This window comes from Leucopleurus acutus (assembly GCF_964270905.1).
Source record: "Leucopleurus acutus genome assembly, chromosome: 16".
In the NCBI taxonomy this organism is placed as follows: Eukaryota; Metazoa; Chordata; class Mammalia; order Artiodactyla; family Delphinidae; genus Leucopleurus; species Leucopleurus acutus.
The window spans coordinates 60544561-60558672 of NC_139158.1; the positions used below are offsets into that span (position 1 = coordinate 60544561).

Consider the following 14112-nt stretch of genomic DNA (forward strand, 5'->3'; position numbering starts at 1 on the left):
GGGACATGCCGATGTGACAGAAGCACAGCTTGGGCACTGGGATTTGTTCTTGTTGCTTTTTGAAACCCCAAGACCACCACAGGAAGGAGCCAGCGCTGAGTCTGTTGGAGGCTGAGACCACGTAGAGCCGAGATGAGCCGTCATAGCCGAGGCTCCCTGGAGCCTGCCAATCGGCAGACAAGTGAGTGAAGCTGAGCTGTCCTGGTGAGCCACCCTTTGCCTGCAGCCGCATGAGTGACCAGCTGAGCCCAGCCCAAACTGCTGACACAGACAATCACGAACCACTATGTTTGGGGGTTTGTAATGCAGCAAAGACTGATACAGCCTAGTTACTGGGGAAGAGAATTTTCCTTCCTTCTCTTGTGGCAAGTTTTTCTTAGTCATGGTAATTAACACTAACTGCCCAACAGACAAACTGCAAATTGCAAAGACTTAACATAGGAAGCTTCGTTTCCTGCTCAGTAAAATCCAGCGTGGATCTGGTGGTCCTCCTCTATCTTGTAGCTAAGGGAACGCATGGCCTCAAGTAGTTGTGGAAGGGAAAGACAGGGATTGAGGCCCATCAGCTTTCAGTTGCTTTAGCCCAGAAGTGACCACCCCTATGTCACTTCTACACACATACCATTGGTCAGAACTAGTCCTGTGACTGTAAGGGAGGTTAGGGCATGTAGGGGAGCATGGGACTTATTGGTGACGCTTGTCTTTGCCACAAAGAACATACCAGGTATAATTAATTTCTTCATTTGTGTGGTTATCTGTTTAACATCTGTCTCCTCTGTTAGACTGAAGTCCATGAGGGCAGGGACCACGTTGCATCCGTCTTGCATGGGACCTGCTCTACCTTTGGTTGGCATTAGGAATAGTTGTTGAATTGCTAGGTGAATGAATAATCGGGCAGGCCACAGTGTGATATTTTGTGTTGAGCTCCCAATTGCATGTAAAATCCCCAATTAAATTTCTAACAGTCCCTCTCTCCCTGTAATATATAAAGTAATATATATGTATTACCTTTGATATTGTAAAACTCTTATACAGTGATCATTCAACGAATACAAAGAGAACATGAAAGTCCCCACTAATTGCAGTCGGGGGTGTGGTTATGTGCATTGTATTGCTTGGTGAGAGTGGATGTGTATTTTTTTTTTTTTTTGATTTGCATTTTTATGTGACAGTTTTCTTGTGGCTGCCTCAGCGTGGCCTTGGCAAGAGTTCCTGCTTCAAGGCAAAACCAGGTGAGTTGTTCTCTCTGTTGTGTGGTTTTGGATCAATCTTTTGCTCTCTCTAAACCTCATTTTTCAGGAATTCAGTGGCTGTCCAGTGGTCAGGACTCCGTGCTTTCACTGCCATGGGCCTGGGTTCAATCCCTGGTCAGGGAACTAAGACCCCGCAAGCCACGTGGTGTGGCCAAAATAAATAAATAGTAAACCTCATTTTTCTTATGTGTGAAATGACAAGAGCATTTGCCTCATAGAGTTGTCGTGAGGCGTAGATGAGCCTCTCCGTGTAATGCAGATAAAGACCTGCCACTTGGCAGCCCCCGTTTTCTATAAGCTGTCCCCCCTTGCCCTTGTTCCACAGGCACCAGGGAGAACACAGCTTGTGAGGCAGCTGGGGCAGGATCTATGGGAGGGTTTGGGGGAAGGGTGAAAGTTGGGGACTGCTCCATGAGACCCTAGACAGAGCTAGGCCCTGTTCTGGGTGATCCTGGGTGCACAGAGAGGAGGCTGACTTGCCCCTGTCTATATTAGTTAGCATTTGCTGTGTAACAAAACACCCTAAAACTTAATGGCTTAAAACAATGATCATTTTATTTAGCCCATGATCCTGTGGGTCAGTTGGGGAATTCTTCTGGTCTGGGTCAGCCTGACTGAACTCTGCATTTGTAGTCAGCTGGGGGGTCAACTGGTGGCTGGAGGATCTAGGATAGCTTCCTTCACCTGTCTGCAGTTAGCAGGCTATTGGCCGAGCTACCGCAGTTCTCTTCCTCGTGCTTTCTCCCGCTGCCTCCTCCTTCTCAGAATTTGATTTTGTTCATTTATCACTACCCCACCCTCCCAACCCCCTACACGTAGCATGAGCCTCAGGGAGGCTGCTCCCACCTACAGCTGGAGAACTGGCATGATTAATTAACATAACTGCATTTCCCTTGCTGGTGATTGGCCAGGAGGTCACGGTGGACCAGTTCTGGCCAAAACGTCTATTAGGAGTGCTCCTGGGAAAGACCTCCGCATCCCATGGAAAAGCTAGAGAGAGAACAACTAACTCTGACTGAGGACTTGTTATGCCAGCCACTGTTTATTCGAAGTGCTTTAGCTAAAATAACCCATTTGATTCTCCTGAGTTAGGTATCATTATCCCTCATTTTACAGATTAAGAATCTGAGGTATAGAGTGATTCAGAAACTTGCCGAGGGTCAAACAGCTAGTGAGTGTTGGAGCCAGGATTTAATTCCAGGTAACCCGACTCCAGAGTACTGAGTTCTCAAGTACTACCACGCCACCCTCCTTCTTCCTCTGGTCATGGGTCTCTCTTATGTGACACCTGGGACTGCTGTAGCCATTGTACAAGCAGTTACCTGGGACAACAGAGCAAAGAGACAGAATGAGCCTAGGGAGCCAGGTCCTTGCTAACAGCTCTGAGAGCCGAATCAACCAGCGTGAAGCCCATTCCCCGCCTGTCGACCTCTTGCTTTGTGTGAAATACGTTTTCTTCTTTTCAAAGCCACTTTAACTCACGGTTTCAGTTACATGCAGCCAAAAAGTATCCTGAGACACCAAGACATCCAGAAGGAACAGAGGGAATGAGGGAAGACCTACTGGGTCTTCTGTTCTCATGAACCACTCAAGCTGAGATTGGCACACAAGGCCTCTGGCCTTTCACCCTGGGGCTGGTTTGGAGGCAGACAAAACTCATAAGAGATGGGGAGGAGAAGATGGATGAAATAACCAGGAGAAATGACAGTACTTCATAATTCCTTTATTAGGCACAAGATAAAAACATAGACTCATGGCATCCAAATCCCACAGTGTTGACATAGGGTCCTGGACCCCAAGTGTCCCCAGAACAGATCTTGGGACTTTTCAGGAGGCCAGGGGACAGAACCTGCCTGATCCCCGGCCCCCAACTCTGGTGCTCACGTCAGGGGCCACTGAGGTGGACAGGCCTGGCCCTTCACTCCAAACTACTCTTTGAGTTAGATGAAGACCGGCCTCACCATTTGCACTCTTGATCTTCCAGCCCAAATCCTTGGCTCAGGCCTGGATGGAGAAGCCCTTGACCAAGAGGACAGAGCTGCTGGGAGCACAATTCCCAGCACGGTCTGGGCTCTAGAGTCCTGAGTTACAGGGGAGGGGCCTGGAGCCTTTGGCACAGGGATGCTTCCCTTTCTCTGAAAAGGTGCAAGATACAAAGGCAGCTGGGTTGTTTGTGAAAGGGACTGTCCCATGTCAGAGGTACCTGGGCATCAGCATGAGTGGATGCCGATACCTGCACTGTGGGTGCTCAGTGTAGACACTGCCCAGTGGGCATGGAAAGTGTTGTCAACTCTGTGAGCAGGAGTTTTGTCTCTGTCGTTCACTGCTGTGTTCCCAGCACTGGGAGCGGCGCTTGGCACAGTGAGCTCCCGAGGACTCGGTGAGGCACGAGCTCATGTGCACAGGTGTGTGCGTCCAGCACGCTCCACACACACCTCCTCCTCTCTCCCTCCCAGAAGGCACTTAAGGTTCGGCTCAGTTCAAAGAGGCAGGAGAGAGCTTAGAGATACCCCAGCCTCAACTGGCAGTCTGGGGCTGAGTCCAGTAGGGTCGCGTTAGCCGTAGAGACACACATCTCTCTCTCCCTCCTCCTCCGCCTCCTCCAGCCCCAGCCCTTCTGGGACCACCTGGTCAGCCTCGCAGAGGCTGGATCGCGAGGGGGGTGTAGGGATCACATTCTCCCGCAGCCAAGGGTGCAGCAGGATGCCTGAGGCCGTGAGCCGCTCAGCTGGCTCCCTTCGGAGGAGGCAGCGGACCAGGCAGCGGGCCGGAGCCGAGAGGCCCTCGGGCAGGGCGAAGGCCCCACGGCGGATCTTGCCGAAGAGCAGAGCAGGCTCTGAGTCCTGGAAGGGGTAGTGGCCAGCCAGCATGGTGAAGAGGGCCACGCCCAGGCTCCAGACGTCTGCCGCCTTGCCGGAGTAGGATGGCTGGGGACTGAGGATCTCGGGGCCCACATAGGCTGGGCATGCGTGCTTGTCCCACAAGGAGTCGTCAGGCCCGGTCAGCACACAGGCATCCTCCAGGTTCTCCAGCACCAGCTTTGTCCTGTGCAGGGGGAGAGACAGGGGGTCAGAAAGTGGGACCCCCACGCCACCACCCCACACTGTCACACTTAATGGCATCCATTTCCCAAGTGCCTGCTGGCATTTGCCAGACATGAGCCAGTCCTGTGAGGCTGGATGATTGATTAATCCCGTATTACAGATGAGGAAGTCTAGGCTCAGAGAGATTAAGTCATGTCTTAAGGTCACAGAGCAATTAAATTTGAACTAGGACTCCGAAAGGAACACATTTCCCAGCTGTCTGTGGGGCGGGGGCCCGGTGTGGGGAGGTGCGTACTCAGGTGGCTGAGGGCATTAAGCCTCTATTAAGCCAGATGCAAACTTAGGGTCTAGGCAGGTAACAAAATTAGAAGTAGGAAGTGGGGACTGTGCCAACTATCTCAGCACAAACCCTGCCTAAAAAGGGCACCACTAACATTACAGTCAGTATTTGGAGTGTCCACTGCGAACCTGACCCTGGGCTGAGCTTCTACCTGGTGTATGTCATTTCACCCTCATACAACCGATGAGGAAGAGGCCATTTTGCAGCCACGGGAAGCAGGGCTGGGATTGAATCCTGGCTCTCTCCAGCCCAGAGCCAGCGCTATGAGCTGCTTATGTAGTTCCCAGGTGGCTCCATGGTCCCCTTTTCCACAAGAGAAGTCAGAGATCATATTTTAATGAAAAAAAATCCCAGCTTTTAAAAAGTTATCAACCAATTTTATTATTTTTTTTAATTAATTAATTTTGGCTGCACTGGGTCTTTATTGTGGTGCACGGGCTCTCTAGTTGTGGTGCAGGCTCAGTGGTTGCGGCACGCGGGCTTAGTTGAGGTATGTCAGATCTTAGTTCCCTGACCAGGGATCGAACGGGGGGCCCCTGCATTGGGAGCGTGGATAACCACTGGACCACTAGGAAAGTCCCTTTTTTTTTTTTAATTTTTTGGCCATGCCGCGTGGCCTGTGGGATCCCAGTTCCCTGACCAGGGATCAAACTTGGGGCCCCCACAGTGGAAGCCTAGAGTCCCAACCACTGGACCACCAGCGGATTCCCGCAACCAATTTTAATTAAAAACACAAACGAACAGGAATGTGGGGCAAAAAAAAAAAGGGTGTGTAGACCACCATTTGCAACTTCTGCTTTAAATAACTCCCACGGGGCTTCCCTGGTGGCACCGTGGTTAAGAATCCGCCTGCCACTGCAGGGGACATGGGTTCGAGCCCTGGTCTGGGACGATCCCACATGCTGAAGAGCAACTAAGCCCGTGTGCCATAACTACTGAGCCTGCGTGCCACAACTACTGAAGCCCACGTGCCTAGAGCCTGTGCTTGGCAACAAGAGAAGCCACCACAATAAGGAGCCCGCGCACCGCAACAAATAGTAGCCCCCGCTAGCCACAACCAGAGAAAGCCCGTGTGCAGCAATGAAGACCCAACGCAGCCATAAATTAATTAATTAATTAATTATAAATAAATAAATAACTCCCACCGAGCACTCTAGACTACTTTAATAGGAAGCATACTATTACCACTGCTTTAATCTTGTTCCCATGCCACCACTTCCTGGGTGCCTGTCTGAAAATGCTGACTAGTCCTGTGAATCACTGCACAGGGGGTGGGCTGAGGTGTTAGCATTATTGGCCCATTTTTCAGATAAAGAAGTCAAGGTTCGGGGCTTCCCTGGTGGTGCAGTGATTGAGAGTCCGCCTGCCGATGCAGGGGACACGGGTTCGTGCCCCGGTCCGGGAGGATCCCACATGCCGCGGAGCGGCTGGGCCCGTGAGCCGTGGCCGCTGAGCCTGCGCGTCCGGAGCCTGTGCTCCGCAACGGGAGAGGCCACAACAGTGAGAGGCCCGCGTACCGCAAAAAAAAAAAAAAAAAAAAAAAAAAAAGAAGTCAAGCTTCAGTCAGGTGAAGCCATTGCTCAAGGACAAACTGCAAGTTAAAAAGTAGAACCAGAATTTGAACCCAGGTTTGTTTGATTCCACCATCTCTTTTCTGATGGTGCTTCTCAAACTATTGCCTTGAAAAGGGAAGAAAGTACTTTTCTCACTTCTGGGTGGTCTGGGGGTGTTGTACTTACCCTAAGCTCAAAATTATTTGAAGCTGTGTATTAGCTTACAAATCATTATAAAATTTACATTCTACTTCTTACTAAAAGCATGTTCATTTTAGTATAGAATGTAAAAGGAATTAGAAAACCACCCTTAGGCAAACATCCTAGGAATAACTGCTACAGGCAGAATGGATGGTGGCTGAAATTAGTGGGTGAAAGTTTAAGGAGAAACAGGATATTTACATGCAGAGCCCGAAAGAACCTCATAGTACAGATTAATTACAAGGTATTGCCCAAGGTATTTATTATTATTTTTTTTAATTTTAATTTTTTTTTGGCGGTACGCGGGCCTCTCACTGTTGTGACCTCTCCCGTTGTGGAGCACAGTCTCCGGACGTGCAGGCTCAGTGGCCATGGCTCATGGGCCCAGTGGCTCCACGGCATGTGGGATCTTCCCGGACTGGGGCACGAACCAGTGTCCCCTGCATTGGCAGGCGGACTCTCAACCACTGCGCCACCAGGGAAGCCCCCAAGGTATTTATTAATTATAAATGGTAAATTAGGAAACTTCCAGTGGAGAAACTTGGTAGAAGCCACCTTAACCAAAGATTGAGGTTAACATCACAGCAATCCGTATCAGCAGCCCATATCTCCTGATAGGATGGGCTGAGAAGACCCTATGGCTTCTGTGGTATTCTTGCCAAAAATGCATAACCTCAATCTAACTGTGACCAGAACATCAGTCAAGGCCTTATCCGTGGCCACGCTCACCTCTCCGGGTCAGTAAAGATGAAGCGCTGCAGCTTGAGGTCGCGCAGGACCAGCCCGTGCTGGTGGCAGTGTGCCAGGATGGTGGCCATCTGGCGGAAGAGCGCTGCGGCCTCGGGCTCCAGGAGGCGCCGCCGGCGACGCACCAGGCTGTGCATGTCCCCATGCGGCCGTGGGAAGAAGGCGTAGACGTGCCGCGTGCCTTTCAGGACCTCCACCGGCCGGGCCACATGGCAGTGGTGGGGCAGCCGCAAGTAGGGCTCCAGCACCTCCAGGGCCTTGCAGGCCAGGTACACCTGTGGGAGCATGGTGTGAACACGGGTGGGGACCCCGTGGGGCCCAGGTCGGCCTTGCAGCCAGTCACAGCCAACTACTGTGTGCTGGGCCTTGTGCCCCAGCACTTCAGCAGCAGGTCACTCAATCCTGACCAAGCAGAGGGCCACACGGCCAGCAAGGGACAGAGCTGCGACTGAATCCCTGTTCTCCATCATCTGGGCTCTTAGCTGCGAGCTCATATGGCCGTAAACCTCAGATAATTTAAAATAACAGGTAACCTGAACAAAAATAACGCACCCAAACAGAGGGCGTCCAAAAGAGGAGATAATGCAGAAGTAACTCATCCTTCCCCTCATCATCAATATGGCTACCATTCTCTAGGATTCACTGCCCACCCACCCTTTCCTTTATTCCACAAGCAGGCATTGAATGCCTACCTGTACCAGCCACTGGGGCGCTAACTTGACTGACAGCCATGGTCCCTGCCCTCCTGGTGCCCATAGTCCAATACATGAGACAGTAAACAGGCCAAAAAGACTAAATGCTTACAAATTCTGGTAAGAATTACAAAGGAATGCTGGAATAAAGAGCATTCTGGCAGGAGGCACCTATTTTAGAAAGTGTAGTCTGGAAGGGACTCTGAGGAAGTGACCTGAATGATTGAGGTGCCCAAGGGATAAGCTTTCTAGGTGGGAGGCACAGGAAGTGCAAAGGCCCTGAGGCAGGAAAGAAGCTGAGCTGCTCTAGAAACCCAGCCAAAGATCAGTATGGCTAGAATGGGGTGGGGGAGGAAGGTGGGGCCTGTGGTGAGAGTGGGGATGTTGTGGGGAAAGATGCTAGGGCCTTTATGGACATTAGATGGAAACCTTGCCATATTCCTGAAAGGATGTTCAGAGGAAGGTGACTTGGAAGCCACACAGCTAATCAGTGGTAGAGCGGTCTACTCACTTTGGTTTATCTGCCTTTAAACCCTTTGCTTGTTATTTTGTCTGTGACACACAGAAAGTAAAAATAAATAACTAAAGCATATACATATTTAATCCATGAAAAAATGTAAGTAGATGTGTTAAAACAAAACAGTTGGGGTGGCTTGGAGGCAATAATCCAAAAACAGAGACTTTTTTAAAAGTCAGGGCAAGCGCATCCCTGCCTCTGAGCATTTGCACTTGCTTTTCCTGCCACCTGAATGTTCTCCTCTAGATACCCACAGGGCTGGCTCCCCCAGTGCAAGTCACTGCTCAAAGTCACCTCCTCAAAGAGGTCTTTCTGGACTTCCCAGCTAAGATCACCTTCACCCCCTCCCCTCCCCACTCCCTTCTCTCCCATCTCCTAGTTTTCCTCCATAGCAGTTAAGATCACCTGATGTATATTTTACTCATTCACCCCCAGCGCGAACTGTGGGGGCAGAGCTTGGTCTACTTTTGAGCCACAGCATGGTACATGGTGCATGGTGCACGGCACGTACAAGTGCTCACTGAGAGTTTGCTGAATTAATGAATAAGGCAATAATCTAGGAAGACAGGATGTAGATCTTTCTACACACCGACCAGAAAAGCCTAGGCAATGTGCAAACGGCAGGTCGGCCCCCACAGTTCACGCTGGACATAGGAACAGGCACATCCCAGAAGATTTCTTTAAATGTTCCTGAATGTCCGGGGCCATGTGAAAGCATGGTGCTTCTGGCTCCAGCTTGCCATGGTCGTTCCTCTCAGCATGGACCTCCCTCCCCAGGGGAACAGAAAAAAACCTGTAGTGCTGCAGGAAGGGGACCCAGAGTTCAGGGGTTCCTTAGAGCACCTGGGGTAGCCCTGGGGACCAGCATCAGGCAGCCCAGAGCCCAGTGTGATGTCCAGATCTGGCCCTGCCCGCTGCACCCCCATCAACAGGAGCTGGAGCCACCGTTGCTGCTCCTCCCAGTTGGATGGAGGCTTCAGTCCCTCTGCCTCTCTGTGCCTTCCCAAGGGGACCCAACCCCCTTCTACCCCTCCCTGTGTACCTGGGTCTCCCTATCCTCCTTACCCCTGCCCACCAGAGCAAACCTGCCCTGCCTGTATCTGAACCACCTGTCCTAGCATGAGGCCCACGGCTCTGGGCTTAACCTGCTTGGGCCCAATCTCAGCTCTGACACCTCTTGGCTTTGTGAGGTGGCAAGTAACCACAGCTTTCTGAACCTCAGAGCCTGTCCTCTATCTATAGAATGGGCCCAATAATAGTAACTACCTCATAGACTATGTGAAGATTAGAGGAGTGATGCAGACTAGACAATCAACATAGTACCTGGTGCACAGTAAATACCTACGATTATGCTTTCTCATCTCTGTCCTTGTGAGCTGAGACCTGGCAGTGTCCTGTATGGGTCACTTGGCCCTGCCTGTTGCCTGAATTCTGCCAAGAACTCTGATTTCTGTCAGGAACCCTGGACTGTGCCCTAGGATCCAGGCTTGATGCCATGTGGCTTCAAGCATGGCCCTTTTCCTCTTGACCTCAGTCTTTCCATCTGTAAAATGGCCACTGGTAGGCCCAATGACCTCCAGGTTCCCAGGAGTTCTGATGTCTACCATATCTCATCTCACCCTGTGCAAATACTTTAAATGGCTCCCCACAGCCTAGTGGGGGCTTCTTCCTAATGCTTTCACAACCAGTGGCTGCGAGCTCTCATCTGCTGGCCCTGTCTGCACCCCCTCTCCACTCCGGCCACAAGGAAGTCCTTTTAATTCTCTGAAGTGCCTTGCCCTCAATCCTGTAAGCCTCTGTTTCCCCTGCCTGGAACTCCCTTCTCCCACTTTTCCCTGGCTGACTCCTACTCAGCCTTTTCTGACTCTGCCTTTGAATATACTAGAGGCTTCTCTGTGCTCTCATGGCCCCTAAGCTCCACCCCAGCAACATTTATCATACTATGGGGCCTAAGCTGTGAACTCCCCCAGGGCTGGGACCATCTGGTTTACCTCTCAGTTTCAGCCCAGCCTGGAGCTTGACAGAGAGCTGGGGATTCACTGGTTGCTTCCCCAACAAAAACAGAACTAAATTAATATAAGGGTCCCTCAGCCCTGGCAATCCTTTCCCAGTCCCCTGTGATGCTTGGGGACAGTGGTCCCTGGGGCATGTACCTTGCAGATGTACTCCGTGCCTGTGGGGCAGTGCAGGGTGCAGTAGGTCCGGCTGCCCTTCTCAGGCTCCAGGAGAACATAGGGTCCAAGCCTGGAGGCAGTGGTCACAGCAGGGGTGTGAACTGGAGCAGGGGGTGGGCTCAGGGGCAGTTGGCAGGAGGGCAGCCCGGGCTGGGGCCCACATCGAGCATGTTTCTGGGTGGGACACTCAGTGTCTAGGTCATCATCCAACTCCAACCGCTTCTTCCTGGAGGGGGCACCCTCAGGAACAGCCAGAGAGGTGGCTTGCATCTAGAAAGAAGGGGAGAAAAGCACTAAAATAAGGCTGCTCGGTGTCCCCTCTTTTCATCTGCTGGTGGGAGGATACACTGGCACAGCCTTTATGAAGGGTGACTTGACGATATGCATTAAATGGAGAAATGCGTATACCGTTGACTGGGTGTCCCACTTCTGGGAATTTATCCTCCAATTTAAATGGCTACCAAAAAATTAAATATGTGAAAGGCTGCTAATCAGAGCCTTGTGTCTAACAGCAAAAAGCAGGAAATTCCCCCAGATGTCCAGTAGTAGAAGACTGGTTAAAACATCACGGTACAGCCACACAGTGGAATACTATACAGCTCTGAAAAAGACCAGGAACTCTCTACATACTGATGCAATGATGCAAGTACAAGGTTATCCCTACAGCCCATGTGATAGAAACAATTAAATGCCCACCATTAGGAGACTGGTTAAATACATTATATTTCTCTATATGTGGAACAGTTGTAGCCATATAAAAGACTGAGGAAATTCTTTATGTGCTAATTGGAAAGATCTCCAGAGTGAAATGTTAAGTGAAAAAAAAGCACACTGGAGAGGTAGATATGATGGTTGGCGAGAGGGAGGAAGAGAGACTTTGCACTGTATCTGTTGAGTGCTGTAGTACAGGCAGCTATTACCTCTGAAAGGTAGGGAGGGATGCAAGGAGGGGGAGGGGGAGTAGGGATGATGAAGGATGATGAATCAATGAAGTGTATACTGAATTTACATATGAATGGATGTTCTGGAATGAATATACTTATTGTCAAGTGAACAAAGCTAGCTGCTGAACAGTGTACCCAAGATGATCTCATTTATGTAAAAAAACCCACCAGCATGTAATATGATGTATCTGCATATTTGTATATATAGGTGTGTAAATGCACAGGAAAAGGTCTGGAAGGACCCAGACTAAATTCAGTAGCTTCTGGCCTCCTGAGAGACTCCAGAAGAGGAAGGGATTTGGTAGGGAGGCAAGGGAATTTTCAATTTCAATAATTTAAAATAAAGATTCCACATTCACTTAGTGCTTGAGTATTTCAAAACAGATGGAGTGTATTTCTTTTTTAAAATGTGAACTTTGTTTACATGCAGAGTTAGTCCACCAGCCAGCTCAGTTTTACCATCAGGTGAGAATGAGGCAGGGAGGGGAGGTCTCTCAAAGCCCCAAGATTCACTCATTCAACTTCAGAGGAAGCACCCCGCACCCCCACCCCGGGTACAGCTGTGTCACCGTGTGTGGGGTGGGTGGAGGAGAGGGCAAAGGCATGTCAGGGAGGAAAGGTTCTCTCCAGGACCCGTCTGCCCACCCATCCAGGCTCCAGATGAGGAACAAGGAGGCCCAGGTATGAGGTGTGAGAGGGAGATAGACTTCAGCCATGTGAAGACCTTCCCAACAGTCCTAGGCAGGATTAGGGGGAAACATCACTCAGTCAGTTCTCTGACTGAAGCCCATCTCTCCAATCATGCCAAATGCATGGGCTCCCAAATGCATGGGCTGCCTTGGGAGGGAGGGAGCCCCCATCTTGAATGAAAGACCATACTCCCATCTTGGTAAGAATGCATTAGGGGGTGACTGTAATCAGATATTCCCTGGATGTCATCCTGGCTCAGACCCTTCCTGGCTCGAGAGCCCTAGGCAAGTTCTTCAAAATTCCTGAGCCTCCATTCCCTCATCTGTAAAGTGGATGCAAACCCCATAAAATTTTTGTAATGATGAAATGAAAATACAAATGAATTAACATGGCCCTGTTGCAGGGTAGGTGTCAGGAAATGGTCACTACTGTTGGTTTGTTATTATTATTATCATTATTACTCACAGCTGAAGATGCTGAAGTGCTACCCTTGGGAGTCTCAGAAACTTCTGCAGGGATGAGGTTAGGATGACACTCCTTACTGCACTGGCTATTCAGAGAGTAAAGCAAGATGATCCCTGTCTGTGTAGATGCTTTGTGCCCTGCAAAGCCTGAGACTCCCTGGAGTGGCTCTCCCGTGGCCACACCGGCACCCCAGGCTGCTTTTGCCCTATCCAGGGCTCAGAGCCTGGTAGGGCCTGGGATGAGCTCCATTGGACAGATGGGGTAACTGAGTCTATAGGTGAACAAGGGAATTTGCATGCCACAGGGCAAGATTAAAATCTCTGCAGTAGGATGGAGGCAGCCCCTAATTTCTACCTCTTGCTGTTCCCTGACACTCCCAGGGGAATAAGGGCAGGTCATACCAAACACACACACTCACACAACCCAGGGCAGACGGGTGTACACACGCCCCCCCAAAACACACTCTGTCCAAGTCAGCCAGCCAAGGCACACATACATGGCAGAGAGGGGCACCCACATTATTAAGAGACACACACCTCGCCCTCCACCGGCAAGCTTGCATGCACACGCACACAGAGCTCTCCCAACTATCATACTCACGACTGCAGGACGGATACCAACAAAGCCACACGCTCAGTCTGACCCCCCGCCCACCCCGCCCCCACGCCCCCACAGCGAAGGCAGTGGGCGGCCTCGCCCCGTCCTCGGCAGCCGGGATCGGAAGCCGTGGGAGAGGAAGCGGCGGAGGGGCGGGGGTCCCGGAGCAGAAGGTTCAGCGGAAACCGAGGGCCGGCGAGGGGCCTGGGAGGGGCGGGCAAAGGCAAGGAGGCTGGGCCCCTGGGCTGAGATAAGAGGCCTCGCCCCCACACCCCAGAATCAACAGGTACAACACACACAGTCGGCAACAACAGAATACGCGCGCATCCTACAGCTCGCAAACCGGTAGCCGTCAGGCCCGTCACACCCGTGGCCCATGCCCTCACGCCGCGTCCTGGCTGCCCTTGACCCTGCGCCGCTCCCCCCCCCCCCCGCCCACCACGGGCACCGCCGTCCCCGCACGGCCCGCACCTGCCGCCCGGTGCTCAGCCCGCCGCATAGCTCGCAAGGTCCCCGGAGACACAGCCCCACCCGGACCCCACTGGCCTACGCGGACCCCAGCAGATCCGCAAGGACACATTCCACAGGTAGACAGGCTCCCCCCGGCCCCCAGTGACCCCCACAGACCTCCCCGCACCCAGCCACACAACTCCCCTGCCCGCCCCACACTCACACAAATGCGGACACTACACACCCTCCGCCCCCGGGACACGCTGCCACGCCCCGTGGGCACGCATCCTCCCGCCAGCCCGATCGGCCACGCTCGGCGACCCCACGCCCTGTGGGGCCGCGTCACCTGGGCCCGGCGGGAACACTCAGCCCAGGTCGCTGCCCGGACCGTGGGTTTCCTTAAAAGTTGTCTGTATGTATGTGTGTGTGTGTGTGTGACACGTGT

The 14112-nt window shown here is 51.7% G+C and overlaps 1 protein-coding gene across 1 annotated transcript; it reads right to left on the minus strand.

Moving 5' to 3' along the window:
- Positions 1–3423: 3423 nt before the first annotated feature.
- On the minus strand, positions 3424–10791 carry TRIB3 (tribbles pseudokinase 3; the record flags this gene model as incomplete). The annotated part of the gene is made up of 3 exons (XM_082856748.1): positions 3424–4298; positions 7121–7413; positions 10501–10791. The coding sequence occupies 3 exons, from the start codon at positions 10789–10791 to the stop codon at positions 3809–3811; spliced, it is 1074 nt and encodes a 357-aa protein (XP_082712874.1). The 3' UTR covers positions 3424–3808.
- Between the last annotated feature and the right edge of the window lie 3321 nt (positions 10792–14112).